This window comes from Athene cunicularia, assembly GCF_003259725.1.
Source record: "Athene cunicularia isolate RWA chromosome 5 unlocalized genomic scaffold, athCun1 chr5_part1, whole genome shotgun sequence".
In the NCBI taxonomy this organism is placed as follows: Eukaryota; Metazoa; Chordata; class Aves; order Strigiformes; family Strigidae; genus Athene; species Athene cunicularia.
The window spans coordinates 7,341,497-7,367,724 of record NW_020799101.1 but is presented as its reverse complement, the minus strand read 5'-3'; the positions used below and the strand labels follow the sequence as shown (position 1 = coordinate 7,367,724).

Here is a 26,228-nt window from a genome sequence, read left to right as displayed (position 1 = left end):
GGGGTGGTGGTGGTGGTGAGGGGTGTTTGGGGGCAGGATCTGCTTTTCATCTGCAACTTGTGGCTCAGCCGCTCCGGCAGCGGCAACGCGGGGCGGCTCGCTGTGTGCGTGTCACCGAAATAAAACAGTGGGGAAATAAGTGCGACAAAAATAGTCCTGTTTGGCAGGCGGCGGGACTCGATAAAATAGAGACCGGTTTGAGCGCAGCTATATAAATTGCTGAGTTATTCTCGGGTTGCTAGCATGCAAGCTGAGCTTTCAGTACTTTACTGAATGTGGGGTTTTTCCCCTCTTAAGATGATCAAAAGTACAGCTGCCAAGGGCACCCCGAGAGCTGGGAGTGCTGAGTAAGGAGCTGGGATGCTGAACTTGATAGAATAGGCAACATTGGTAGTAGTTAAACTTGTCTGGCGTTACTACAAACTGTCTCTAGAGCTCTTCATTTGTTTCACAAAGCAAAAAAAAAAATGCGCAGGGTTTAGAGGCTGAGGAGCTGTGAATTAATGAGCTCTAATGGAGCAGCCTGATGACATGCACATTTTGGACTGGCTTGTCCTTTAAGGGAAAAAACCGCAGAGCAGTGGGCAGCTGGAGGGAATCATCTGCCGTGTTTTTGTTTGGTTGCTCGTTAGTAAGAGGGAGTGTTGGCGTGCTAGGAAATAAGGCCAGCGCTGCTCGGCTGGCTCGCTCTGCTGCAAAGAACTTGTACGACTCCAATTCCTTAGGCTTGTAGGTGATGTATATATAAAAAAATATTTTGTGATGAGAAGGCAGACAAAAATAAACTTGTTTAGTACTTAATAATCAGAAGAGATACAAGACTCTGGTTTACTACTTGGATTTCTCTCGGCTGGTTTGCCAGGGCTCTGACTGCAGGTTTATCTTTACTGTCTATGGAAGGGTTGCACAGGGGAATGTGAGGCTTGTAAAAAGCTTGTTTGATCAGCTGTTGTGCAAATGACTCAAAACCACTTCAAGTTTATCGAACAGTTCGTAGGTAAATGGCAGTGCCATCCCTGAGAAGTCAATGACAGCAACTTCAGCACCTGCTGAGTGCTTCAGTGAAACCTGGAAGGGCCATAATCAGGCTGGGTGCTTTTGCTGTTTATGTAAGCAGCATTTTCCTGGCAATCAGCCTTCTGATTTCCAGGTTGTAACGTGTGTAGGACCCCTGAGAATGAGAAAATACTATGACTTTTTAATTATTTTTTTTTTCTAGGAACTAGTAGGTAGATATGTTTATGAATAGCAGTAGATTATCTGTAAGTGAAAAGTTGTTGCTCCAAACTCTAATACGTTGTCAGATGGACTCTTCCTAACCAAAATCCTACTACTGTGGGATCACAATAAGGATTAGGGAGCACCCATGTTCATTGTAAATGCAGGTTAACTATTTTTCTGTTAACTGGTAATTGTCCTTGCCACATGGTTTCCTTTACTTTTCAGCCCTTGGTGTGCATTCCTCAGCATCGCTTCCCAGTTATTAAACACAAACTTTTGTTGTTTTCCCCAAACATCTATTTAAGTGTATTGCAGAGCTAATGTAGCTAAATGTGCACAGCAGATAGTTTGGTCACACACCTGCGCTGTCATCTGTCCTTTCCCTCACCTCGGCCACTGCTGCTCTGTGCCTGTTTCAGCAGTGGGGCAGGCAGGGAGTAACAGACACCACAGAAGGGAAGTACCCATCCAGATGGTTAAAATACCCCAGGGGCTGAGGACATGAATTTTTTTTTTTTTTTTTTTTTTTTTTTTTTTTTCTCTCTAGGAAAGGGATATTTTTTTTGGTATGGATTTACTTAGACTGTGTGAAATATGTAAAGGACTTCTGCTGACTTATGTGACTGGAAAAAGATTTGAAGTCTTGAGGCACGAAGTAGCCTTTTAAAGATGTGAACAACCCCCAAAAATGCAAGAGGTAGAAAACTTGAAGGGCTCAGAGCTAGACTCCTCGCATTCATTCACTTAGTTTATAAAACAAAGAATAAGTTCTGAGTTGATTTTCAGTATATTGTACTTACTGTAGAATGAACTCTGATCCTGTTAGTGGAAACTTCTCACTGACTCTAGTGGGTCTACATTTTTTCCCCCCAGTTTCTTAAAGAAATAAAGTAAATGTCAGAAGGTAAAATGCTGCTCCTTATTTGCAAATAGGTGTATTTGGTGTGTACATGTAGTTCTGGGAAGTAGTTGCACATTTCAAATGAATTTGGGAAAGTCAGGAAAATAATCTTGTCTAAAATCTGCAGTTTCATTGCTTCCATACTCTGCGTCTCTCATCATTTGTACTGTCCTGACTCACAGGGAGAGCCAGCTAGCTCCTTCTGTCAAAATCATGGGCCTGGGTTTCTGAACTTTGCTTATCCTTAAGCAGGGCTGTGCAAAAGACCAAGCCCATAGGAAGGATATAAAGTGATGATAACTTTGTAGCACTTGTGTAACTACAGTGTTAACTTTTGTTAACTTTTGATGGCCTCTTATATTTGCTGATGAAGTTTATATGCATGGTATTATTTCATAGAGAGGAACACCCCTAGGATTAGTACTGGAGAATTTAATCGCCCAAATTAAAACCCTTAAGTGCCTTAGCACCTCACTCACGGTCCAGCCAGGTGTGTAGCAATGCAAAGCAGTGGCTTCTGTGTGTGATGCAGGTCACCCTGCAACTCCCCACCGTTGCTTTGCAGGGCAGTGGAAGAGCTGAAAAAAGACAAAGCCAAAAACATGACTAAAATAATGTGCCATGTGAGAGCCCTCGGAGGGAGCTGAGGACAAGAGAGCTGTCTGAGGGCAACCCACACAGGAGCTGGAAAGCTGAGACGTGCTTGGACAGGCTGTGTCCACCCAGCCGGCCGGTGAGTCAGCCCCGTGCCCTGCCGCCTCCAGAGCTTCTGTTTGAAGTTTTGCACAGAGGACTTAGCAGACAGGCTGCAGCCCTGCTCATCCCATGTGATACCATCTTAAAGACAGGAATGAATCTATCCCGGCAGCCTTCCTTTTATCTCTCGGGAGACACTGTGTGGAGCCCTGCAGGCTGGGCAGCCTTTCTCTCTGGAGTTGCCTGTCATTTATTTGAAAGGTTCTCCTTGAAGGTTTGGGGCACTGTGGGGCACAGCCAAGGGGTGACAACTCAAGGAGATGTGGCATCTCAGGACCTCACCATAAATTTTGCTTTCCCCATTGCAAGCCAAACCCACAGGAGCAGGAAGAAGAGGAGAAAATATTCAGGGGATTCACATTTCTAGTCTTGGCACTTATGTTAAATGCAAGGCATCGCATTAAAAAGCATGCGCTTACACCCAGCATGCATACTTAAAGTTCCTTTCTTCACTCTTGTCAGTGCATTGCAATGTAATAGCATTTCAAGCTCTACTTATTTAAAAGGTGTTCCATGTTTCTCCTCCTTCACCCTCTGCCTGGCATGAGTTTCCCTTACTGTCTCCTTTTAGAAAGCGCATGGTGGTCTAATCTCTGCCTACATCAGGGACACTGTACGTTGGCACATGGGAATCCTGTGATACTAAACCAGCAAAGCATGTGGATGCTCTTACAGCAGCAAAATTATGCTCTGTAGCTGTTCATCACAAGAAAGTTATCGCCCCTCCCTACCCCACAGCGAAACAAGTTATGCTAGTAAAGCTTCTTTAGCACACCTATGTGGGTCAGGTATCACATCTCTCTGCCACTCTCATCCACGTATTTATGCAGGCAGAAGCCTATAGCATAGACCTGTCTCTAGAGTAGATTTTGCTTGCAGCAGCGTGGTGATTATATAGTTGGGCAGGCCAGCATTTCCAGATGCAACAACATATTTCAGTTCCATCTATGAAACAGCAGTATTAAAAACCCCTGATCCACCCTTTCATGACCCATTTGCCTTTACTCTCTCCTGCATCAGGAGGGTGGAGACACAGACAAGCTGGTTCCTCTTGTCATCCCAATAACAGCACCAGCCAGGAATTGTAGAGAGGGGATAAATTTCCCTCTAAGACCAAACACATTTTTTGTAGTCTTTCATTTAAGGAAAATCAAGAACAGTATAGGAAATTTTTGTTCCTTTTCCACTGCTGAAGATACTCTCTCCCACCACTCAGGAACTTTTTTGTGTGTGTTGGCCTGTGCAGAAGTTGACAGATCTCTGTTGCATCCTGGACTAAGAACCATGAGGTCATTCTTGCTTGTGCTTAGGTAGCTGTTAACAGCACCTGTACCCTATCTGTTGGAGCAGTTCACAATTCACAATTCACTGCTCCAAATGTTTGTAGGTCAGCAGTTAAAAATCTATTTTGAATAGGATTAAGGAGACAAAAACACTTCCAGAAGTACCAGTGCTGTGTATTTCAAGCAGGACTCTATAGAAGACCTCTTGGTTGCCTTGCTGTTCACTGGCAAGCATCATGAAATATTTTCTAGCAGTCCCTGTAAGAGCTGTTGCACGGTTGAACTGGCAATCTAGCAATCACATGTCATAGTGAAAGCAACATTTCCTTTTGCCAGGCTGTACCTAAAAACATAAACATATTTCTTTCAAAACAGCATTTATTTCTTATTTGGCAGACCCCTTGTTTTCCTGCTGCAGACCTCATTCACAGCGTGCTTGCAAACATACTCACAAAGCCTAGTTAAAGGCAACTGATGCCCTTAGTCTTATCCCCAGCACTACATGTGGAAGATAACTAAAAATTCTAGTAAGCTAAAAAGTCTCTGTAATAAACTAAAAACTAAAAGTAAAGTTCTCTGCAATTACTACCTTCAAAACTCACAGAACTGAATAGAGAAGATCTTGTCTATAGTACATCTATATTAAATTTTCACTTTCCCCCCCCTAATTCTGTAGCAGGGAGATAGTTATTATATCCTACAGAAGAACTAGAAACTAGACTATGAGATTTTTGTTAAACTCTATAGATTTCTGAGCACCTCAGAATACAGAATCAAATCAAAATGTTGAAAATACCTATTGAGTATGGGGTATATTTAAATACTTCTTCCTTTCTATTAGAGCATGTTAGTAACAAAAGGTTGATTGTTAGGAGCACAAGGCAAATGCCTAGCTGCGTGAAAATAGCTGACAACTGCTAATGTTCAATAATCTCATCTGATAAAGCCATGCAGAGGGAGTAATTGCATGAGGATTTCAGTAAAAGAATGTGCAGCTGGTTTTTCTGGCTTTCCAAACGCAGCCTGTGTTCCCGTAAGGGGTGCTAGGCAATCGTTGCCTCCTGATTTCCCTTAGACCTTCGGTCTGGACTCGGTAGCTAATTCTGCCTTTGCCTATCAAACACCTTTAGCCAGTTTGTCTCTATGGGTGTAGCCACCACTGAAGGTGGCAGGTAGCCAGGCCACAGGGCTGTGAATCTGGGGCAAGGCTGGTGCTGGTGTCCCAGGCAGATGAGGACATGAGGTGGACACGGTATCTCTCCAGAAGTTACAGTGCAGCTATCTAACTACCCGTTGCTTTGGAGGACTGAAGGAATGGGACTGAAATGCAGCAGTGCTGATATGTGAAAACAGTGCAAATTGCTGAAAACGAGGAGTTAGGAGCTTCAATTCTGCACAAACATGAAGTCAAAAGCCACACCAGTGTTCACAGTATTACGCCTAAGGACATTATTTATTCCATTCATGTAGCATGATCCTGTTTTTAATGAGCAGGCAGAAGTACTTGGCAGGTAAATGGCGTAGTCATGGACTAAGTATTAGCTACTGTGAAACTGAATTCTGTACTTGTGCGTCTAAAACAAACAGTAGTGCGCACACACAGAGTCTAATATTCCCAGAGAAACCAGGGCTGACATTTATCTGCCCCTGGGAAAAGAGGAGGAAATTAATATGGTGGGTATGGAAGACAGAGACTTGACACAGCAAGAAGAAACAAGAGGCAGAAAAGAGGTGAATGACTGGATGGTGAGTCAGTGATATTTTTGTTGAGTTTATGCATGTGTTTATTTTCTGGGTGTGATATCTGAATTAAACATTAGATATACCTAAAGAATGGATACATATACATATTGTTGAGTGTTCCCAGCTACTGGGATGAACATGGACACACAGACACCACAAGAAACAACATTAAAAGAAGCTTATTAGGGCTGCAAGGTCAGTTGTCAGAATTATGATGATCAGAGCAAGCCTGATTCTTGCTTTCTTTGTGCTTATGCCTCATAACCTAGTTTTTAATTACACACTGACAGGGGTTTTTTTTAAATTTTTTCTTCTGTAGGTCACCTGCCTCAATCAGTGCACACAGTGGGCAGCGTATGCTCCAAGAAAGTAATATTTCCCAGTTCATTATACACCTTAGTTACTGTTTGCTGTCCAGCCTCAGCTCTGGAGAAGAATTATTGCTTAGGATGTTGCCTGTGGAGCTCGTCACTGTCACATCTTGAGTGTTTCACAACATTATCCATTTAGTTTTCACCCCTGAGATGTGTATAATTCCCACAGAAAGAAGATGATAAAACAAATGAGCAAAAGACAAACGCCATCTGTCTATTATGGAGTCTTCCACTGGAAATGCCAAGGAGCTGTTTTTTCAGACAGCTTAGTATTATTCTCTTGGACTGTTCAAAGAAGAGTTCCCATTGGCTTCGGTCACAGCTGTGGATACTGAGTCCTGCATTTCATACTTGATGAAACCAAGCTGTTTGCTCAGAAAGTAAAGAGTATGCAAATAATGGTCATTAGGGTTGAATGCGGGTTGGAGTGATTTACCTGGCATTCTGTGACTGAAGCCCATGTGGAAATCAGTTTCCCATGTAGCCTTCAACTGCTTCAACAATTACGCCTTAATTTCACTTCTTGTAATCTTCTGGCTCACTCATTTTATAGCTTCCAACTCTTGCAACAGCTGAAGCAGGGATACAACAGACACTAATCTCCTTTGCTACACAATGTCAGGCTTTTAGTATTTTTTTTTCCAGACTGATACCCATTTGGGTCATCAACAATAGTGGGATGTTTAGTGCTCACCTCTGTGGCCTCAGCTCATTAAATACTTGGGCTGAATTTACCTTCTCCAGCAAGCACTTGGTTAAGGGTAGTACAGTGCTGCATCTGAGTATCCCAAGCCTCCTGCCATGGTAACTCAGTCAGTCTTGGGGCTCCCCCTAACACTGTTGTCTGTCCTGGCCCCTGTGCTGGGCCAGAGCCAATTCTGTCCCACTCCCCACAAATCCCTTCTGGATTTGTCTTCATTTTCCCCTAGTTCACCTGTGTGCTGCACTGGTTCCCAGGCCTTCCCTGCCTGCCTAGCCAACTCTGTCTTTAGGGCTCAGTCCCAATCTTTACATTCACAGTTGTTCTTCCTGTAGGTAGTTCTCAGGCTTAGTTTCTCCCCATCTTTTGTCTGGGTTTTTTGTACCAATTTTCTCCTAACTTTAGTACAGCCAAATGCTTGTCTCCCCTGCCTCCTGCTCTGCGAAGACTAACACAGGTAGCCCTGAGTATCTGCAACATATCCTTTACTTTTATCAGTTCTTCTGGCATGACTTTTACTGGAGTCAAGATGGGCTGATGGTGTTCTGAAGCAGATGACATCCCCCTCTCTATAAAAAATAGTCGATGAGCCATAAGTTCCATACCTCCCCCTTTCCCCTGATGGGGAGCCTATTTCTATAGCGCTGCCTGGCTGCCATGGATGAAATCTGAGGTCGTTCCCAAACCTGCTTCTCTCATCCTTTTAAATATGTAACTTGGCTGCCAAGTCATGGATATGTACTTGGCAGCCTGCAATAGCAACTGGAAACACAACGTACACAATACGATTGTCAAAAGAAGAAAAAAAGAGATTGCTGTAGAGAACCGAGCCAGAGCTGAATTTTCAGGCTGATTTGAGATTCTTGCTTAGCTATCCGTGGACTGATTGTGTTTGCATGGATAAACCTTTAAAGAGTCCCTACAGGAGAAAAGACGCAGTGTTTGAAAGGCTATGGAAATGGGGGGAGGTTAGGGACAGGTCGTTTTATGGGAATTTTCTTCCCCTGCATTGTATTGTCCATTTGTGCTTCCATGGGGTCATGAACATCTCAGTGTTGCTTTCAGGAGTATTTTCCCTAGTTCGTGCTGTTGCAAAAATGAATTATGCCATCTTTAAGAGCAGAAAGCACAGGAAATATTCCTTCTGAATTACTGAACTGACATGTCTAAAAGTCTTAGGTCAGGTATTTTCATCTCTTCAAAGTACATGCTGGCCTAGTGCAGCTGTACTAGTAAAATTTTCCTAGACGTGGCTGGTTTTCACCTTATAGCTGGCCTGATCTATTGACAAATGGGGTCTCTCACCTGTGCCCTTATCTTTATCTGCATCTCCACTGGCCCTTCTCTGTCTTCATCATGAACTGATGTAAAATACGAACTCAGCAGAAAGCTTCTCATTTATTTTTGTTGGATTGATATTTTTGACACTTTAGGGAGCCGCCTTGCTGTGGGGACAGAGAAGATAAAGAATCAATACAAAGACAAGTGATGGGAAAACTCTGATGGGATCAAGAATACCTCTTCTATCAACAACTAGCTATTAGGCTGGCTTAGCCATAACATGAAACCTCACCCTTCACGGGGACTTGACTTCTATTGGCAAAAAGTGCTTCTGTCAATATAACTTGTACCTGTTTTGGGTGTGATCTAAGCAGTGCCAGTTATACATGACATTGATCCACTGTGAATGACTAGTATGAGAGATTCTCTGCTTACAAAAGCAAAAGCTTCACAATATCCCAAAGATCAAAACCCCTCCCTCAAAATCATGCCCTTAAGCGACCTGTCTTAGCATACAGGAATTATTTCCAGGGGCAACTTGCAAGTCTTGAGCTGACTGCTCACATAGGGACCTAGGTCATATCACAGACTTGTGATCTGGTAGATGTACTTTTAAATCTTGTAAAGTCCTAAGCTAAAGTATGTTTAACATTCAGAGTGCTGTACAGACACCAATGCCCGTAACAGAGGGGCCAGGTGCAGCTGCCTTCACTGCTGCCAGGCCTGGGCTGGTAACCAGGAAAATCTCTGCAGCTCCTGACCGTCAAAAACACAGTAAGCCCAAATGAGTGACTGTGGAGATGTTATCACATGGAAAGTGCTTAATTTCCCTGTTTGGACTAAAATGTTACCCAGGGAAGCTGCTTAGCAGAGCTGGGAAGGAGCTGAGCACACAGACCGTGAGTCCCAGTTCTCAGAGCCGGCTGAAGGGAGATTTATATGCCGGAATCTGCAGTTTGTAGAGGACAGCAGACTGTCACCAGGACACTGCTGTAAACAGTGCCTGCCTTGCCTGCTTCTCTCCTGGCGGTGCCCCAGACAAGCATCATGAGTCTCCCCACCTTTCCCAGATCCGTCTTGTTGCTGCTGTTCACGTTTGCCTCTGCAGCAGATCCGGGGGCCACGGGAGGCCCCTTGGGGTGGGCAGGGACCTGTCCCACTGCCCTGTCCAGGGAGCGTGGGGGCCAGGGACAGTCATTCATCCATTCGTATTAGTGAGAAGCAGCAGAGATGTATTTTGAGGACACGCGAGTGGTATTTTCTCCTTCCTGGGATGCGCTAGTAGCCTTGCTATGCTGTACTAGCACCTTTTCTGTTTTTCTTTCACACTTCCTGATCTCTTGTGTGTAACATAAAGGTACAGCATTTGCATGGCCCTTTTGATTTGAGAGTTGTAAACCAGTATTAGAAAGCTGGAACCAAAGACTAGAACAGACAAGTTGAAATAACCACTTTTTGTCAGAGGATTAGAGCCATGGTTTCCTAATACTCATCTCTGTGGTCTAACCATTCCCTGTGCTGCTGGCTGCTGACGTGAGATTATTCTGGTGTCCCATACCCAGAACTCTACTGCCAAATTACATTGAGCAAGAATTTAGGAGAGCCTTGTGGCTTGCTGGCTAAATGGTACCTGGCAAAAAGTCACAGAAAGCCTTAAAGTTTCACTCCGTTTAAATTTGTAGGTGGATGGACTTCAGCAATAAGAGTAATTTTGCTTTAAAGGTGACCTGCAAATAATAGCTAAGGGTTGCAAGTGTCTCTTGTTAATTAGGAAAGGTCTAATAGATCTTATTTATTTCCAGGGGATTTTTTTTAATAGATTAAAAAAAAAAAAAAGGATAATGTAAAATGCTGTTACTCATATTGTCCATTGTCCCCTGAAGGGTCTATCTGGTGTTTATTTAAAGTTCTCAGAATATTGGGAAAGTACATAACATACCCCATTTTTAAATAAAGGTTTCCTTTCTCCTGGTACTTAGTCTCTAGAATTACATCAATATTATAAAAAAAAACCCCAACCAAATAAAAGCAATGTGTTGCTTAATACATGGTTCCATTTGATTTCTCAGTCTTTACTGATTCATTGGCAATCAAAGAACTAATGTTCCTTAGCAAACTTTTAATTGTTTAGTCATACCCTGAATGACATAAAAAAGGGCAGATACACATTTTTCTTTCTTATGCTGGCAAACTTTAATCTCAGAGAACTTCTGTTCAAATAACACACACAAACAACATCTCGGTGAAAAAAAAAAGTGGCTCATATACACAGTGCTTGCCTTATAAATATTTTGTTGGGCTGAGAACTTGAGCACAGGTTTATGACACGTAATCTATATGCTGTTTTCTTGCAGATGATAAAACTAACTCCAGGTGTGTGGTACTGGAAAGATGATACTAACACACTTGAATCTGCAAGGTAAAAGAATGATGCTTAGTTTCAAATTTGGATAATTTTAGTTTAGGCCTTGATGCAGCAGTTCCAAGTAAGGTAAAATCAGAGTCTAATATTGTTTTACCCAAACATCAACTACAGGACAAATTTTTTTTTTTTTTTTTTCCAGTTGAGACTGGAGCTCCCCATCTGCTGCTCTGTGGCATTCTGTGAATGGAGAAAATCAGAAATACGCACTTACTCCGTACTGCTCTCAAAGTGAACCCACTGCAGAGGGATGGTTAAAAGTGTGTGGTGAGTCCTGCCACATGTCAGAAATGTGCTCCATGCACTGGAGCAGCAGTGCTGGACGTGAGGGCCAAATGCTACCCCAGGTGTCTATAGGTGGAGGTCCACAGACTGATGTTCCCTCTTGCTGGTGTTACGTATGACCCTATGCAATGCTGAGCACCAGAGGACTGCAGACCTTTAGGGAAGCCACAGATCTGCAGGGGACAGAGTGCACTTCACTGTGCTTTGAATGTCTGTGGCAGTTGTGGGTGAAGACTTTATCAGGCCGTCTAAACCACTGGGGCAAAAACGCCCCACACCCAACCTGTATCCCCCTGCTCTCTTCCCAAGGGCAGGGCAGGGAGCGCAGTGGAGCGTGGCGGCGGTGGGTCAGTCCCACGCTGCCTGCTGCTGCCTCCTGCCCTGCTGGGCATTTTCCAAGCCTTTGTCACAGTGGAGTGAGGCTGCTCACCTCTCTCCTGGTCACACAGCTACTGCAGGCGTCTTTCATGGTCTGTGTCTCAGCAGCTCCAGCCAGCTTCTCTGCTGGGCTTGGGAACGCTGCTGACTCTGCCCAGTAGCTCTCCAGGGAGAGGTGTGAGCTTCCTGGTGACCTCTGCCTGTCTCTACCCTCAATGATCCCAAAGAAAAGCTCTGGAACAGAGCAGTTTATATTTAAAATCTTCCTAAAGCTACCTGAGACACTGATTTCTTGGGTTTACATGGTGCAGTGCACATGGTGGCAGGAAACAGAGCAGGAGGACACGGGGATGTTCCTTTACTCTTTGCTTCTGTGCTCTTGAAAGCAATGTCTCACACTGACCCCACCACAACATAGATGTTTTCTTAGTGTCAGAGGGCAAAATAGATAAGCCTTTGTATCATAAGATGTTGACCTATTTGTACTGCTGCTAGTAGTTTAAACTCATACTACTGCATGCTCACGCTCTATATTTCAGATCCAATCCAGCAGCTGAGGAAAACCTTAAGGAAGGAAAAAATATTCACCATTAAGAAGTGCGTGTCAAGACATTAAAGAGGTATTTCAATTCAACCAGTCTAGCTCAAAAAGAAACAAGATTATTTGGGTGGGAATATTTTCATCCATTGTTGGAGGATCATGTCTGAACAAAGTACGTTAAACAGGAAGCCAGCTGTCGTTTCAGCAGTGCGGATGAGTGGCCTGAACATAAAGACAGAGCCAGACATGCCTGGTGTTGAATGCTAGCTCAGGCACCAGCCTGGTATGACTTTGGTAAAGTTGTTCAGCATCTTTGTTGCTGTTTCCAGATCGCTTAGAACGAGGCAATTCTCATCTACTCCAAAGAGTATTGTGAGGTAATTAATTCATCTGTGTAAGGCACTTCAAAGATTAAAGCAGTAGTATTATTATTACTATTATTAATTTTATAAATTCACAACATGGTATAGCTGACTTTCATCCATTACTTAAAACCTCTTTGATCTAAATAATATAGTCGCAATTTATTATATTAGCAACTAAAAGAGCAACTTCAGATGCAACCTTAGAGGTGAAATGTCCTGTTTCTCTCAACATCCCCAGCCTGTTTTGTGGTTCTAATAGTTGGAAGTTAGTTCAGGATACCTACCAAACACATTTCACTACTTGTCCCTTTGAAACGGAGTGCAATGAAGAGAGTACATACCAGGTAGATAATCTTAATATTCTCGGACTGGAATTAACACTGTGTTCAAAAATGTTACATGTTGATCAAACATTAGCATCTTCCAAGATGATTGCAGTGCATCCTGAAAAAGGACTGGCTGACAAAGAAGGGAAACTGCATAGGCTGTCCCGAGTGGATACAACATGAATATGTCACACTGGATGATGTCAAATGTGAGTAATTGCTGGTATTTCATATCAGCAAGGCATCACCCATACAAGTTAGAAAGCTATTTCTACTAACAATAACCTTTTTTTATTTTTTTTTTTTTTTTAGGAAATACTGGTTTTGTCCTCTGTATGTTTTCAGATGCTGCTTTGCTTTTGAAAGAATAAAGTTAAGTCACATCATGTTATCATTTGCAGCAGCTATGAGGTATGTCATTTAAAGTTTGTTTTGAGACTTATGCTGGTAGTGGAGGGACCAAAGTGTATGATAAATAGAGTATGAAATATCAGAGGTTTAAAATGTCTCATCTATGAGGTTCAGTGGGAAACAATACCAAATGCATGTTGTCCTTGACACGTGCAGAGGAATAACCCTACCACCTGTTTGAAAGCTTTCCACTCTTTTACCTAAAGCAAGCCAAGATGTTAAATTCCATGTTAGCCAGCGCATCCACAACACTGTGTGCACCAGGAGTGCTAACACGACTGAAAATCTGGTCTGCCTTCCTGTGCTGCTGCTGTTCCCGTCAGAGCTACAGGGCTCATTGTTTGCTGCTCTCACTTTCCAGCATTACTTCTCTATAGGCTAAAAGTGAGGAGGCAGCAGGCGGAGCATATCTCAAAGGCATATCCCTGAGATCACCAGGGCCATACAGTGTCTGCATTGCCTTTGATTTAGGAATGTATCTGTAGACCTTGTTGAGCCTTAGTCATTCTGTCCTTTCAGAGGGGGAGAGGTGGCCGAGTTGTCCCTTTTCCTTTGACTGTGAATGCAACTCTTCCAGTGTGTTCAGTGCAGAAAACATGCTGCTTGGCAGTATGTCTGGTGATACCCAAATCAATCCACCCTTCAGCATGTTTATTGGACTGTTAATGATTCTCTAAAAGCCTTCAAAGTCTTAGTGTAGGGTGGAGTGCTTGCTACCAATAGGTTGCAACCATATAGCTAATATTTGATATAATGCAGGCCCCTGAGGAGAGACTTGTTTTCATAAAGGTGGTGTATATACCTGCAAATCTGCAGACTTCATAGTGACATTTCTAGCTTCCATTTAGAAATGAGAAACTAGATGAGTTCCTTACGGTCCTGCTCTTCTACCTGTCTTTTTATCTGGAAAAAATTGCCCTGGAAAAGAAATGCAGATCCTTGATTTCGTGAGTACAAGACTTTAGGGGTGTAGGTACACAGAGCTTGCACCAGCAAGTCTGGAATCACAGGGCAGTCTTTCATGTCAGAATCCATGGGATTCGGCATATGAGCAAGGACTGCTTGCTGTCCTGGCCCAGTCTATATATGGAATACTAAAGGAGAAAAACCTTGGTCTCACCATTTGTCTCCCATCCCCTTGTCCTCTGTGCTCTCCAGGATATAGGCTCCTCTGACTATGTAGAGAAACAAGATTTTCTGGGCGGATTTGAACCCCACTTTGGCCCAGATTTGCCCTGAGCAGCATGCACTGTTGTTCATGTGGCATGGCATCACCACAGTCTCCCTTTCAAGATGGTGGCTGGATCCAGTCCTGCCGCAATGGGATCATGAAATAATTTGTCTCCTCAAGGTAATGCTTCAATTTGAATAAATCATTACTGCTACCACGAATGTTAAATCTGAGTGCCCTGGATCGAATTACCATCCTTTAATGCCATTTTCCATTAATAACATTAGCATCCAATCAGTTCTGCTTGCAATACAGAGCAGCGAATAGTCGCAGCTGAGTCTGCTGGGTGTTAATTTGTGCTGTGGGTCACATCGCTTTAACACTTCATTTCTAAATACTTTGCAAAGCAGGTTCAGATGACTCCTAGGTGCTAGAAACATGTTACAACATGAGGACTACACGCTAGGAACGCAGTTCCCAGGTAAGAGTGTGTGACCACGCTTGCCACCTTGCAGAGTGGAAGTGGGGGTGCCAGGGGAACAGTTTAGGAGCTGCTGTGTCGGAGGGCTCTATGCCTTGGGAGGAAGCATTGCAGAGTTACAAACCGTGATTGTAAGGAACTTCAATGATTTTCTGGAGTCTATAATAGTCTCTGAGAATTGATTGACTATTTTTTTAAAACACTTAATGATTATTTACTTCACAGTTCATGAAGCCTTGATATAAAGAGGGGCTGATTTATCTGGATTGAAGAAAAGACCATTGGAGGATTGCTGGCCTTAAGGAATTGGTTTGTTCTACAGCCATTGGTTGACAACTGCTTCTTTCATTGTGCAAGGAATAATTCATCAATAAAGAAAACCATCATCCTAGTTTCATACACAAAGGTAGATTCAGTTGAGGTGCTCTGTGCTGCAATTTAGAAAATGGTCCCCTCGCTCTTGGCAGGTAAAGGACAAGGAGGCCACTCCATGGGTCATGACACCTCAGTACGGCTCATATCGTCTACTGGTGTGGCAAATACAGAAACAAAGAGGAGTTTGGACCTACTGCAATATGTTTCCTGGGTCAAGGGGGCTCTGCTTAATAGGTATCAGCTATAAGTACTGGGTAAACCTTGCCAGGAGAGACTTTTTGGTGTGTTCTGTCATGCAGGGCTCCCAAAGTGAGTCCTGCCTTTTGAAGGGAAACATATACTGACTCTCCACTTCTACAACACTGTTTTATTTTGATTCATTACCTCCCCTGAAGGGAAGTGGCTTGCATGTCTGGATTACCAACCTGCAGTATTAGCATCAGAGAAGCTTAAAGAAGAGACACTTACCATGCAGAAGCAGGAATTCAGGATATTGATCTGCTGAAGTATAAATACAAGGAAGGAAAAGAAAATGACAAAAGGCAAATTTAGGTCCTATTTAATGGGACCAATTCAGCATCTCAGCTGACTTGGAGGAGCAGGGAGATATTAAGAACAGGGTGAAAAGCTTTCTGATATTGCATCTTCTTTCCCTGTCCAGGACATCCCGCTTCCCCTGTTATCTAACTCATCTAATTCAAAACTTGGTATGTGCTATATTTAAAATCAAATGTAGCAAGGGGAGTAAAGTTCTGGAATGGTCTTCCACTAGGAAGTAATGGGGGCAGGCAAGAAAACTATGTTTTTTTCTGAAGGTGGAGCTCTGTGAGCTTGTGAAAGGGATTTTATAACTACATAATAGAATCATAATGACATAAAATTACACTTGTGATAAGAATCCTTGGGTTTGTGATATGCTGATGTATCTGAGAGAATGTGAAAGAAGATTGCATAGCCATTTGTTTTCCTATATCTCTCCCACATAAATGCTATGCTCAGGGATGTTGCTAGTGGCCTGCTCAGGAAGAAAACTCCCTCCTCCTTCCTCCAAGATATAATTTAGTTTCAGAGGCTTTTTTGTTTTCCTATATAGTACTGGCTATGTGCCATAAGTAGAGACAGACTGGAGGCAAGACATGCTGGAACTATTTCATGTTTCTTGTTAGTAATACCTATAATTTGCTCCCAGTTAAAGCGACAGACAGCTTACTTGGAGACAGGGCTTGGTGACCCTCCTAGTCCTTTATCAGCCTTGTGTTCCTGTATGACAGACACATCCAATGGCTCTGCAGTCCTTAAGCTGCTCTTCTTGTAGACCCTGTGAGATAACCTAGTAACACAGAAAGCAATGCTGGTTATTCCTGCTCCTAGTTGGAATGTTTTGGGTTCCTGCCATTTGGGCTGCCTATGAGAGATGCCTAACTCATCTGTTGGGTCTACTTTTGTCCACAGGGAGCCAGGCCTGATGGTCTGAATAGCTCCTTAACTGTCTTGAACCTAGACCATGTAGAAGTATCAGTGTCCACAGTGCCTCAAGAGAACAGCTAAGACCATCCTGGCTTATGAAGTCATTGCTCTGTGCATTAAACTTTCTTCAGGAAAAAAAAGTATTGGAGAGGGTTCCTATGAGAGAAAGGCAGGATGAATCTGGGCATCTTTGACTTCGTGTTTTGTTGATGCCATGCTGATTCTTTGTAAATCCAAGCCTGAGGATTTCCTGACATTCTCTAGGTTCAGGAAGATCTTCAAAACCAAGTGACCAGTTTTCCAAAGCAGCGGGCATGAGGCATTCCCTCACTGGAGACAGCTTGGGAGTATTCATCTCTGAAATATGTGACTCTAAGAACAAAAACTCACCAGCGGTGGATGAGACATGAATGGATCAAGGGCTATTATTTGTCCTGCATTTTCTTTCCCCTTTAGTTTATTTCTGCTTCCAACCCTTTCATGTCTTTTGGGGAAAATCTGCTGAATTTTATTAGCAATTATGCTCCAGAAGCCCTGAGTAATTGCCCTAATTTATTTAAGGTGGGTTGTGTAGGAAGCTTTATTGCTGGAGGCCATCAGGGATAGGATAGATAAAACCAACTCTCCTGAGTGTGAAAGGAGACTGGTAACTTCTAGGCCAGCAGCGCTCCCAGGCACTGGCAGACAGTCGGGTGGATTACAGGGGAAGCAGAGGAAATAGAAAGCTCTTTGGTTTGGCATTTCCTTAGTGTTTGATCTGAATTGGTTTAAAATACAGGCTTGCGGTGTCAGCCGTTCCTGTTTAGAGGCAGTCCCAAAAGCACTTTGTGTGCCTTTTTGAAGAGGAGTAAGTGCTGTCTCTGAATGAGCCAGACCCACTGCTCCAGGCAGTGACAGAGTCTGCACCAGGAGAGATCTAAATGCACCTCCAGGGCTTTTATGCAGGCTGCAAAAAGGGCTCATAAGCTATGAAGGATCAAAGACGGCAACCTGACGGGCTGTGGGCATGCAGCCTGTAAGTTGTTGGGGCAAGAGAGACTGCCTGGGCCCATGCCCCGGGCCCTGTGGCCCCACCGGCACTACCTGAGCCCAGCCTTGCTACCGGGGGTCCCCTGACAGTGGTGTCATGAAGCACGTTGGTTTGTGTGCCTGAAAACCGCCCTTCTCAGGAACAGTCACTCTTTCTAGCATCCCTTCTGTCCAGAGCACCTTCCCTGAAAATTTGACTATATTTTTAGAGAATAGGTAAATGGACGATGTGTTGGTGAAGTTAGCAGTGGCCAGGATTCACCTTGCCAAGGTGTACTGCAACCTTATCCTCAGACGTGGCATGGCACAGCAGTACCACATGCCTAGTGGAAAGGGAGCCAATCCCTTCTGGGGACTCTCACTATGTCAAGGGCCACAGCAGCTCAGGGCCAAGGCCTCTGTTGAGTGACACAAGTGAATGCCCAGGGTAATGAGTGTCTTGTGAACCAAGGAGTCACAGAGGGCTAAGGGACCATGAGACCGTGTCCTGATCTCTCTGCAGATCTGTCTCATCTCATAACCAACCCCAGAAGTGTTTGTGGTGAGCTGTTGCCAGCTGATGTGGACACAATGAGTTGCAGCAGAGCTCAGGATACCAGACCGGAAAGCCCTAGCCCTGGTGCGTGTAAGCCTTGCTAGAGCACGAACCTTTAATTAGTTCAACATGGAAGTCAACAGGGCAAAAATCAGTGCCAGCCCTGGATCTTATCCCTGCCACTTTAACTAAATCTGTAAAGAAAATGATTTTGTATATGCTGGTTGCCACTGATCCCTGCATGAATTTCTTCCTATGCCAAGTCTGAGATAGCATAGTGCAAGTCTAGCAAGTGAAGAAGACCATGTTCCCAAAGGGCAGCAAGTAAAGGGAGTAGAGACAAGAAGAGGTGCTTGGGCACTGGGAGTGTAGGGCTCCTAGTTCTGAGTGGGGAAGACATTGTATGGCTTTTTCAGAGTGGTGGAGACCAACTGCTCTTTAGAGGTGATGGTCCCAGTGATGAACTGAAAGGGGAGAGAAACCTGTAGAGGGGATTAAAAAAGAAACTGAAGAAGACAGGAGAGAATGGAAAGGTATTTGAAAAGACAGAGAAACCAAGGGAATGATGAGGACAAGAAAAGGGGAGTTTTAACAGGAGATGAAGGTGTTGTGTTTAACAAACCCTGGCCAGCAACAAATCATGACAAAAAATGGTTAGTGGAAGGAGAATGTAATGACACAGAGATCATACACCATGCTCATGTTAGAGAACTTTTTCCTCAACCATGTATGTTCCTGCATAATGTTTCCTTTCCCTGGCGGTAGGAAGGAGCTGGCAGTCCCCACCCAGCACCTCAGTCCCACAGGATCTTCTTAGAGCAGTTTCAGGCAAATTTTTTTCCGTCAGTTGCTGTGAAACTGCTGCCAGTCCCCCAGAGGAGTCACAAACATTCACCTGCCTTCCTGCAACACAGCTCCAGGCAACCTTGCTCCTGGCTGGGGTGGGGGAACCTGGCTTTCCTTCTAATCAAGAGGAGACGGTAAACTGTGAAATGATGGAGTCAAAGGAGAGCTGAAATTGCTGTCCCAAACAGGGCTTTCATTTTAGTGTGCTCCATTCCACAAGGTGATGGACCCTGAGGATTAAGAATGTGTTCCCTCTGCATCCTGGCACACCGGCATTTCAGTGGGCGCTGCGGGGAGCAGCCTTCCCTGCCAAATCCCTGCTCCCAGATTCCTGCTGAGCAAAGGCATCCTCTTAACCTTTTTGCTGGTTGGACAGGGAGCATCTTGACAGCATTTCATTATTTCTGTTGGGTGGCCCTAATGTCTACACTTACGAGACTCAGCTGGGAGAACTTACTGCAGAAAGCAACTTGAATCCAAGAGCTGGAGGCAGCTGGATAAAACAGCCTGTCGTATACCCAGTTCATTAGCTCTGCTGCCTCTTCACTCACTCTGTTGTCTGGTGGATGGGAATGTGCAGGATTGAGGCAAGCAAGAGGTCTAGTGGCAAAAAAAAAAATACCAGTGTGGGAGTGAGAGCAAAGAGCTGAAACAAGAAACTATGTGCTTTAGTATTTCCATCCCAGCGGGGGTTAGAGGCTGGCAGTGTGTTGGGATGTCAGTGTCAAGGCTGTGAAAGAAAAAAGGCTAGAAAAGAGCTGTGTCTTAAAGCCTTCATGATGTAAGGAGCTGTATGAATATGTTACTCATAGCAGGGTGGCGGTAGCTGACTACAGCTGACTTCAGAGTTAGGCTAATGCTGAGCTTGTTATAATATAGGGCACTTCCCATACTGCAATTATATAAATATAATCTTTTCCAGGCTGACTCAGTTTAGCCTTAAATGTTATCTGGATCCTCCCAGATCATTATATGAACTGCCAAATACAAGACCTTTAGGTCTTGGGATAGAACTGATTAACGCTCCTAATTATAAAAGATGGTTGGGAATTTTTTGAGCACACATGTTTTTGGATAGGAAAGGTACTTCACCAAAATGGAAACTGTGGGGAAGGTTACTTCTGATGAGTTTGTTTTTGTTTTTTTTTTAACCTGAAAAATGTTTAGATTAAAAAGCTGAGAAACTATTGACAATGTACCACCCTCTGTTTTACTATATTTTCTTATAACCCAAGTATGGGTTCATGATGGTGTTGAAGCTTTTGCTTTTCGCTCTTAATTCACCATAGCAACATTTTAATGAAAACTTATACTGTGTTGGTAAACTTCTTTCCCTTCCAGATCCAAAGCCTTCCCTTCCAAATGTCTATGTGTTCGTATGAAATTACTGAATTTTTCATGTAAAGTTTTTCTCTGAAATTTTAAAAAGGGAGGCTTAGGTGGAGAATATCTTCATCTTAACAATCTGCATGATTTTGTAAAATGCAGCATTAAAGTCCTATCTTGATACTATCCCAGACAGGAATTTGAGAGAGTTCCTCCAGACCTGTTATTTGTGTGTGTTAGCATGAGTCCTTTTGTGCCTCCGATGCTGAGGAAGGAATAGGTGTGTCTGGCTTTCTCCTTTTAAGTTGATGGGGATTGTGCAACCTTTTTGTGGTGCCAGTTTCCTTATGGGCATTTGTCATAATGGGAAAAATACAGAGTGTTCCCAAAGGTGCATGCATCAATGCCATAAACACAGTCAAGCCAGCCCTTACTGATCCTTGAAGCTGGCTTGATCCGTGGGCAGTTAGAGTCACGGCTGCGGTGGAAGTTGCTGCTAAGCGGCACAGGAAGCATTGCTTCCCCATGTACCCCTGTGCACAAAAATAGTTCTTGTAGATGTCTGAAGCCACTATCATCTTGCATCCAAAGCCCACCACGCTTACTGCACTGTCTGCCCTTGGCTGTGCTGTCCTTCTCTTTTACGCGTGAACTCATCCCGCCCCCCTCACAGCTCTTAGAAATCAGTATTATTACGTTACGAGGAGGCATGATGCTTTTTGCTCCTCTTTCACGTTTCTTACAAGTTCTGTGCTGAAGCTTGTTGCAAGTTTGATCAGTTTTCCTGACTGTTTTTTAATTTTCCTAGGTAATTAGTGACAGTGCCTTAGACAGGGGAGGTGCCTCCTAATTCATCATTTATTTTAGGAAACTTTACTTCAAGCAGGTCTCTTAACTTAATACCTCACCTCAGGGAAGAAATCACTGAGAGAAAGAAGGGTGGAGACCCCTGTCCTTATTTCACTCTCATTCTTAGCACTATTTTCTCTGCTGGCCTCTGCACAGGTTTCTCCGCTAAAATTGGGACTAGTTCTAAGTCATTGCACGATCTGTATAATGTTAAAAGGTGAAGCTGGGTTTCACATTTAGGTTTAAGGAGCTGGGGTCACTTTAGGTTTCACTGATCTGGTACTCTGAAGACAGAAGACTGTGCTTTACCAGAATTCATAAGGAATCAGAAGCATCAGAGTTGTTCTGGGAGTTCTGCTTTGGCAAACAGTCATGCCATGGTTGCAGAGCCAAGCTTCTCTTCCCTTGCACAATATGTGAAGTGTCAGCAGGATTCTGGCTGGTGGGATCCAGGTCTTCTCAATCAAAAAATCAGTAAATAAAAGTCAGAAGATGATAAATAGAACTATAGGGCTGAAAGGTATTATCTTCATGGTCTGCTCTGCATTGAAGTTTCTGGAGTGATGGCAGCTGTGGGTACCCTAGGTGGGTGGGACACTTGGTATTATCAGGAAGATAAGGATATTATCCTTATGTCAGGAGTTGGTGAGTTGATGTGGAGACAGGCTTTCCTGTGCATCTGGCAGGACTAAGCCAGATCTGTGGGGATCTGTAGGCTAGCAGGGAGAATTTGCTTTCATTTCCATGAGGGTGAGTTGTGCCATCTCCAGGAGAACTGAGTGGCTGCTGGGATGTGTGCATCACCCTCCGCTTTAATGGCCCTTCACATGATGGACAGTCATTTGGCTTTGTGTGAGAATCCCCTGGCTCAACTGGGTGGCGAGAGCATCCCTCAGGCTTCCACCCGGCAAATTGCTGTTTCTTTAACAAAGGCCCTTTGTCATTCTTGGGCATGTTTTACATTTCTTCTTGGAGATACATCAGGCATCTCCTTCCTGGTTTTCAAATTTATTGTCTCAGCGTTGGCCTGGCTTTGTGCCCTTGGTAACTCTGCTTGTTGCTCTTCCAGTGATGTCAGGAAGAGTTTTTTATTGACTTCAGTGGGAACTGGGTTAGATCAGTGCTGACTACTTTTGAGAGGCCCATGCAGAAAGCTCAGTCTAGATAGCATAGCAGGGGAGTCTCGCCCACTCATCACATCCAGCTTTGTTCTCTGTCAGATTTAATTAACTAAGCCATACAATATTTTGCATTTTCTCCTTCTGAGGCAACGCAGAAGTCCTGCCTTTCTTTTGGACAGTGGGTCTCCACATGCTAGTAATGAGGATCTACCAGCAACAACTTTATTGCCGTGGTGAAATGCCAGCTTGGCATAGCCCCATGAGTCATATTCAATGCTCTGTTCAGAGAACTGAAAGGAGAACTGCTGCTATTAATTTTGTGCTCTTGTTCACTGCCTTAGGAGAAAAACATCGTTGCAGAAAGATCAGAGCTTCTTTGAGGTAAGAAAGACACAAAGATAAATGGAGAGTGTGACTGAGAGTCAGCCCAGAGCATGTCCCTCCCTTGCACATCCAAATGCTCCTTTCCTTTTTGGTTTCTCCAGTAGTTTACTTGTAGGGCAGAGTACCTAGAATAAAATTTTACCTCTAGGGCCTAGATGTCCCTGTAAAATACCATCTTTTTGCCCTTCAGCCCAAGCCTTTGCTCTTTGGAGCCTTCAGCCCAGGAGTTTCAGTCCCTCTGTGGTTCCCAGGCCCCAGGCAGTTCCCACCACAGCCTGAGGTCCCTCTGGAAAGTCTAGCCTATAGATTTCTTCTCATCATTGGCATCATAGGTTCATCACTGTAGGTAGGTAAGAAATTTTACAGTCTTCTTTTATTTCCATTGCCGCTGGCAACATTTCTAGATGCCAATAAGCTCTCTGGCCTGCAATATAGAGCTGCATCAGCCATTTATGAGACTCACTATGTAGCAGGGCTTCAGCAGATTCATACAAAACAGCTGGGCTCAAATTATACTCTGTACTTCATAAACTTGGAAGCCTTTCCTTGAAAGAGGGGAACTGTGGATTTAATACCAAGGATACACAGCAGTCCCCACAATGCCATCTTTTCAAGAACAGATGTAGTAGAGATGTGATTTATTGGGAGTTGATTCAGCTTATGTCAGGGATCACAAATATTAAATAATAGGAGTGAAACGCTAGATTTTGTTTTTCTAATCAGCAAGCAGACATGCAGAGGTGAGATGAAATGAATTCGTGTTTGGTAGTAGTATTTTCTGTGATCATAATGCTGTCATGCAGGGTGGGGATCATCTTGTCTACCTGCAGCTGCCCAGACAATAGCTGTCCAGTCAGACCGTGCCCTTCGGCTGCCTTGGCAGCCATTGCAGAAGAGAGAAGCTCAGCCAGAGGGTGAATTGTTGCCTCTTGAGAGAGACGTGAGCGATATGAACCCCCACAGAATGACTCATCCCGTCAGCTTCTTTCCATTGATTATTGAGGGAAACTGCGTGGTGATCTCAGGTTATCTCCTTAGTTTCTAGCAGCAAGACTAAGCCAAACTGGTCAGAGTTGAGCAAGATGAAATCCATCTGAGCTAACTCTGTTTCTAGACTCATCTGTCTGCATACCTTTAAAAAAACAGGCCTTTCAAATCTTCACTGATGCATGTGTGGTAAAGTTTGATGTCAAATGGTTGCTGGCATTTTAGTGGAGTCATGCCAACCTGCACTCTGGGATGTAGTGGGACTCTGGGCCTTTTCCCCGTGAAAAGGGGATTGGTGTTTTCAATTTATGGCTTCTACAACTTCTGCAGTTGTGTGGCTTGGCTTGTGTTCAGACGGAAGCCCTTCCAAGTGATTCAGAAAGAAATCGGCAGGCTTCTTGGCTCTGACATGTTCAGCCCTGCCTTAAGAGACAATGTTGACTTGCAGAAACCAGGAGACCAAACTACTGATGCAAATACGGTGCGATTGCCATATCTGAGGTACACATCTGACACGCTGGCGAGTCCTTAGTGAACCTCGCCTGTCCGAATACGCTGAGGTAACACCTGCATTTGTTTCTTTCAAGAAAAGTCCGTGCCAAGCATCCTTCCATCCACAGCATGGTTCACCAGCGCTTGCTACTGCTCGGCATGCTGCTGCCCTTACTGAAGGACAGTGCTCGATACCTCTCCCAGAACCACCACTGTCAGCCTAGAGACCTTCAACCCTGCACATGTGATGCCCTGACGGACTTCTCAGAATGGTTCACTACCAAGTAAGGGGCTGTTTCTCTGCATAAATCAATTTGGTAGTTCTATGAGGAAGGGTGTCAGACACCAAGATCTTCCTCACTGGGAGAAGGACCATCAGACTGAGGATTGGGTTTACATGGGAGTTCGAGAGTAACAGGAGTGTAGGTTCTGAGAGACCTGAGAGAGCCCGAAACTTGCGGAGATAGTGCTCTTGGTTAACTGGTGGCAAAGCAGTTACAGTCCATTGTAGTGCTTTGTTAAAACTCAGAAGTTTTCTGAAGAAATATGCTTTAACATAAATTTGAACAGAAATTAATAGAAACATCTCAAAATCAAAATGGGATGTTTATTATTTCCCTCTCATGATTCATTCCAATTTCTTATTCTTCTTGTCTTTTAGATTTGAATAGAGTTCTGATCAGACATTACTGATGTACTTCATTCTCAAAAAGTAATTTTATTACTACACTGTACTTTTAAAATAGAATTTCAATTGTAATAGCAATAGAACCTTTTCTTCTGATTTATGATAAACCAAAATCTTTCAAGACTGGGTACGCCATACAAGAGGAATTCCATTTCCCATCAAGCCATGGTTAACAGCACTACTACAGTACTTTTTAATGTAATAACTCATGTAAACAGGCCCACTGTAAAACGCTGTTGAAGTGTATGTAGGGCTTCCTGCAAGACTTCCCCTCATAAGTCTTCTTTTTTTTTCCTGGAAATTAAAATTTGAGAATTGCCTTCATTTGTCTGGATCTTCAGAGTCCTGGCAATCTAATGAATGCTGCATCACTGTACATGCAAAAACTTTGGACATATCTACAACACACAACCAGCGAGGCCGGTATTTCTTGAGAATATGAAATTTGCTACAAATGTACATGTAATTGTTTTGTGCATGCCTTGGAAGCTGGGTGCATCCGGAGCATCTTGGATTTATAGCTGATGCAGAGAGTCATGTAATTCATATGTAATAGGGCCAACCTTTCCAGGGAGCACTGAGCTTCACCTGGACATACGCAATTCACGTTGCGTGCGTGCACGCTCCAGACAGAAACATGACGTGGTGTGCAAGGTGCTGAGGGTATAAGCATGTTATTTGTTTTACCCTGGGGAAGAGCAGCTGTTCTCTGCTAAAGGAGACAATGTTCCTTGCTGGTTTTTACCTAGGAAACATTACAGATCTGTCCCCATTTCTCCCAATTTCCTTTGCTTCATTGTGTCAAGCAGATTAACATGATGTTTTTTAACAGGGTGGGCATCACTGGAGCTCACTGTAGTGAATTAAAATCTTTTAGGAGCATACCTGATGGAATGATGGAGGAGGTGAAAGAGGAAGAACAAGGAAGAATAAGGAATGCTTTCTCCAGCCTGACAAATGACCTCAGTTTGCCACCTCTGAGAAGCCCCCCAAAGAGGCTTAGTAGTCAGAGCACTCCACTCTCAAGAGCAGTGGCAGGTGACTGTAATCAGAGTAACGAGCAGAAGTGGTATCTGTGCTGAGTGGCCTGGTTTCACATTGCTAAGTAGATAAATCACTTGGAAATTTCAGCTTAAGGAGCCTAAGTCATTTGTCAGAGGTGGGGGAGTTTAGCACACAAAGGCCTTAGCTGGATGGTGGAAGACTTGGTCTGTCATTCCTGGTTCTGTTGCTATTTTTTTTTTCATCTTAATGCTTTCATTGCACCATTTCTGAGAAGATTGTTTTACTGACTTATTTTGGGAAGTGCTTTGACACCTGCAGGTAAATATTATTATCGATTTGAATGTCAACCCTCTTTTTCTAAAAGGTTAGCAAGGCAACAAGAAGACATAATTTAATACAGTCTAAAAGCTGCTGAAATTTTGCTTTTAAAGGGAATTACTCTGGAATCTTTAATATATTGTGTTTATGTCTTCCCCCCCCCCCCC

At 43.7% G+C, this 26,228-nt stretch overlaps 1 protein-coding gene across 1 annotated transcript; it reads left to right on the top strand.

Annotated features, from left to right (window-relative positions):
- The first annotated feature begins 10,580 nt into the window (after positions 1-10,580).
- Positions 10,581-25,820, top strand: PPP1R36 (protein phosphatase 1 regulatory subunit 36). The gene is given in 13 exon segments (XM_026849214.1): positions 10,581-10,678; positions 11,884-11,964; positions 12,668-12,691; positions 12,693-12,744; positions 12,746-12,785; positions 12,922-12,942; positions 12,945-12,987; positions 13,836-13,956; positions 17,722-17,843; positions 22,529-22,568; positions 23,869-24,059; positions 24,146-24,334; positions 25,571-25,820. Coding segments are annotated over 13 exon segments (1,272 nt in total).
- The last annotated feature ends 408 nt before the right edge of the window (positions 25,821-26,228 follow it).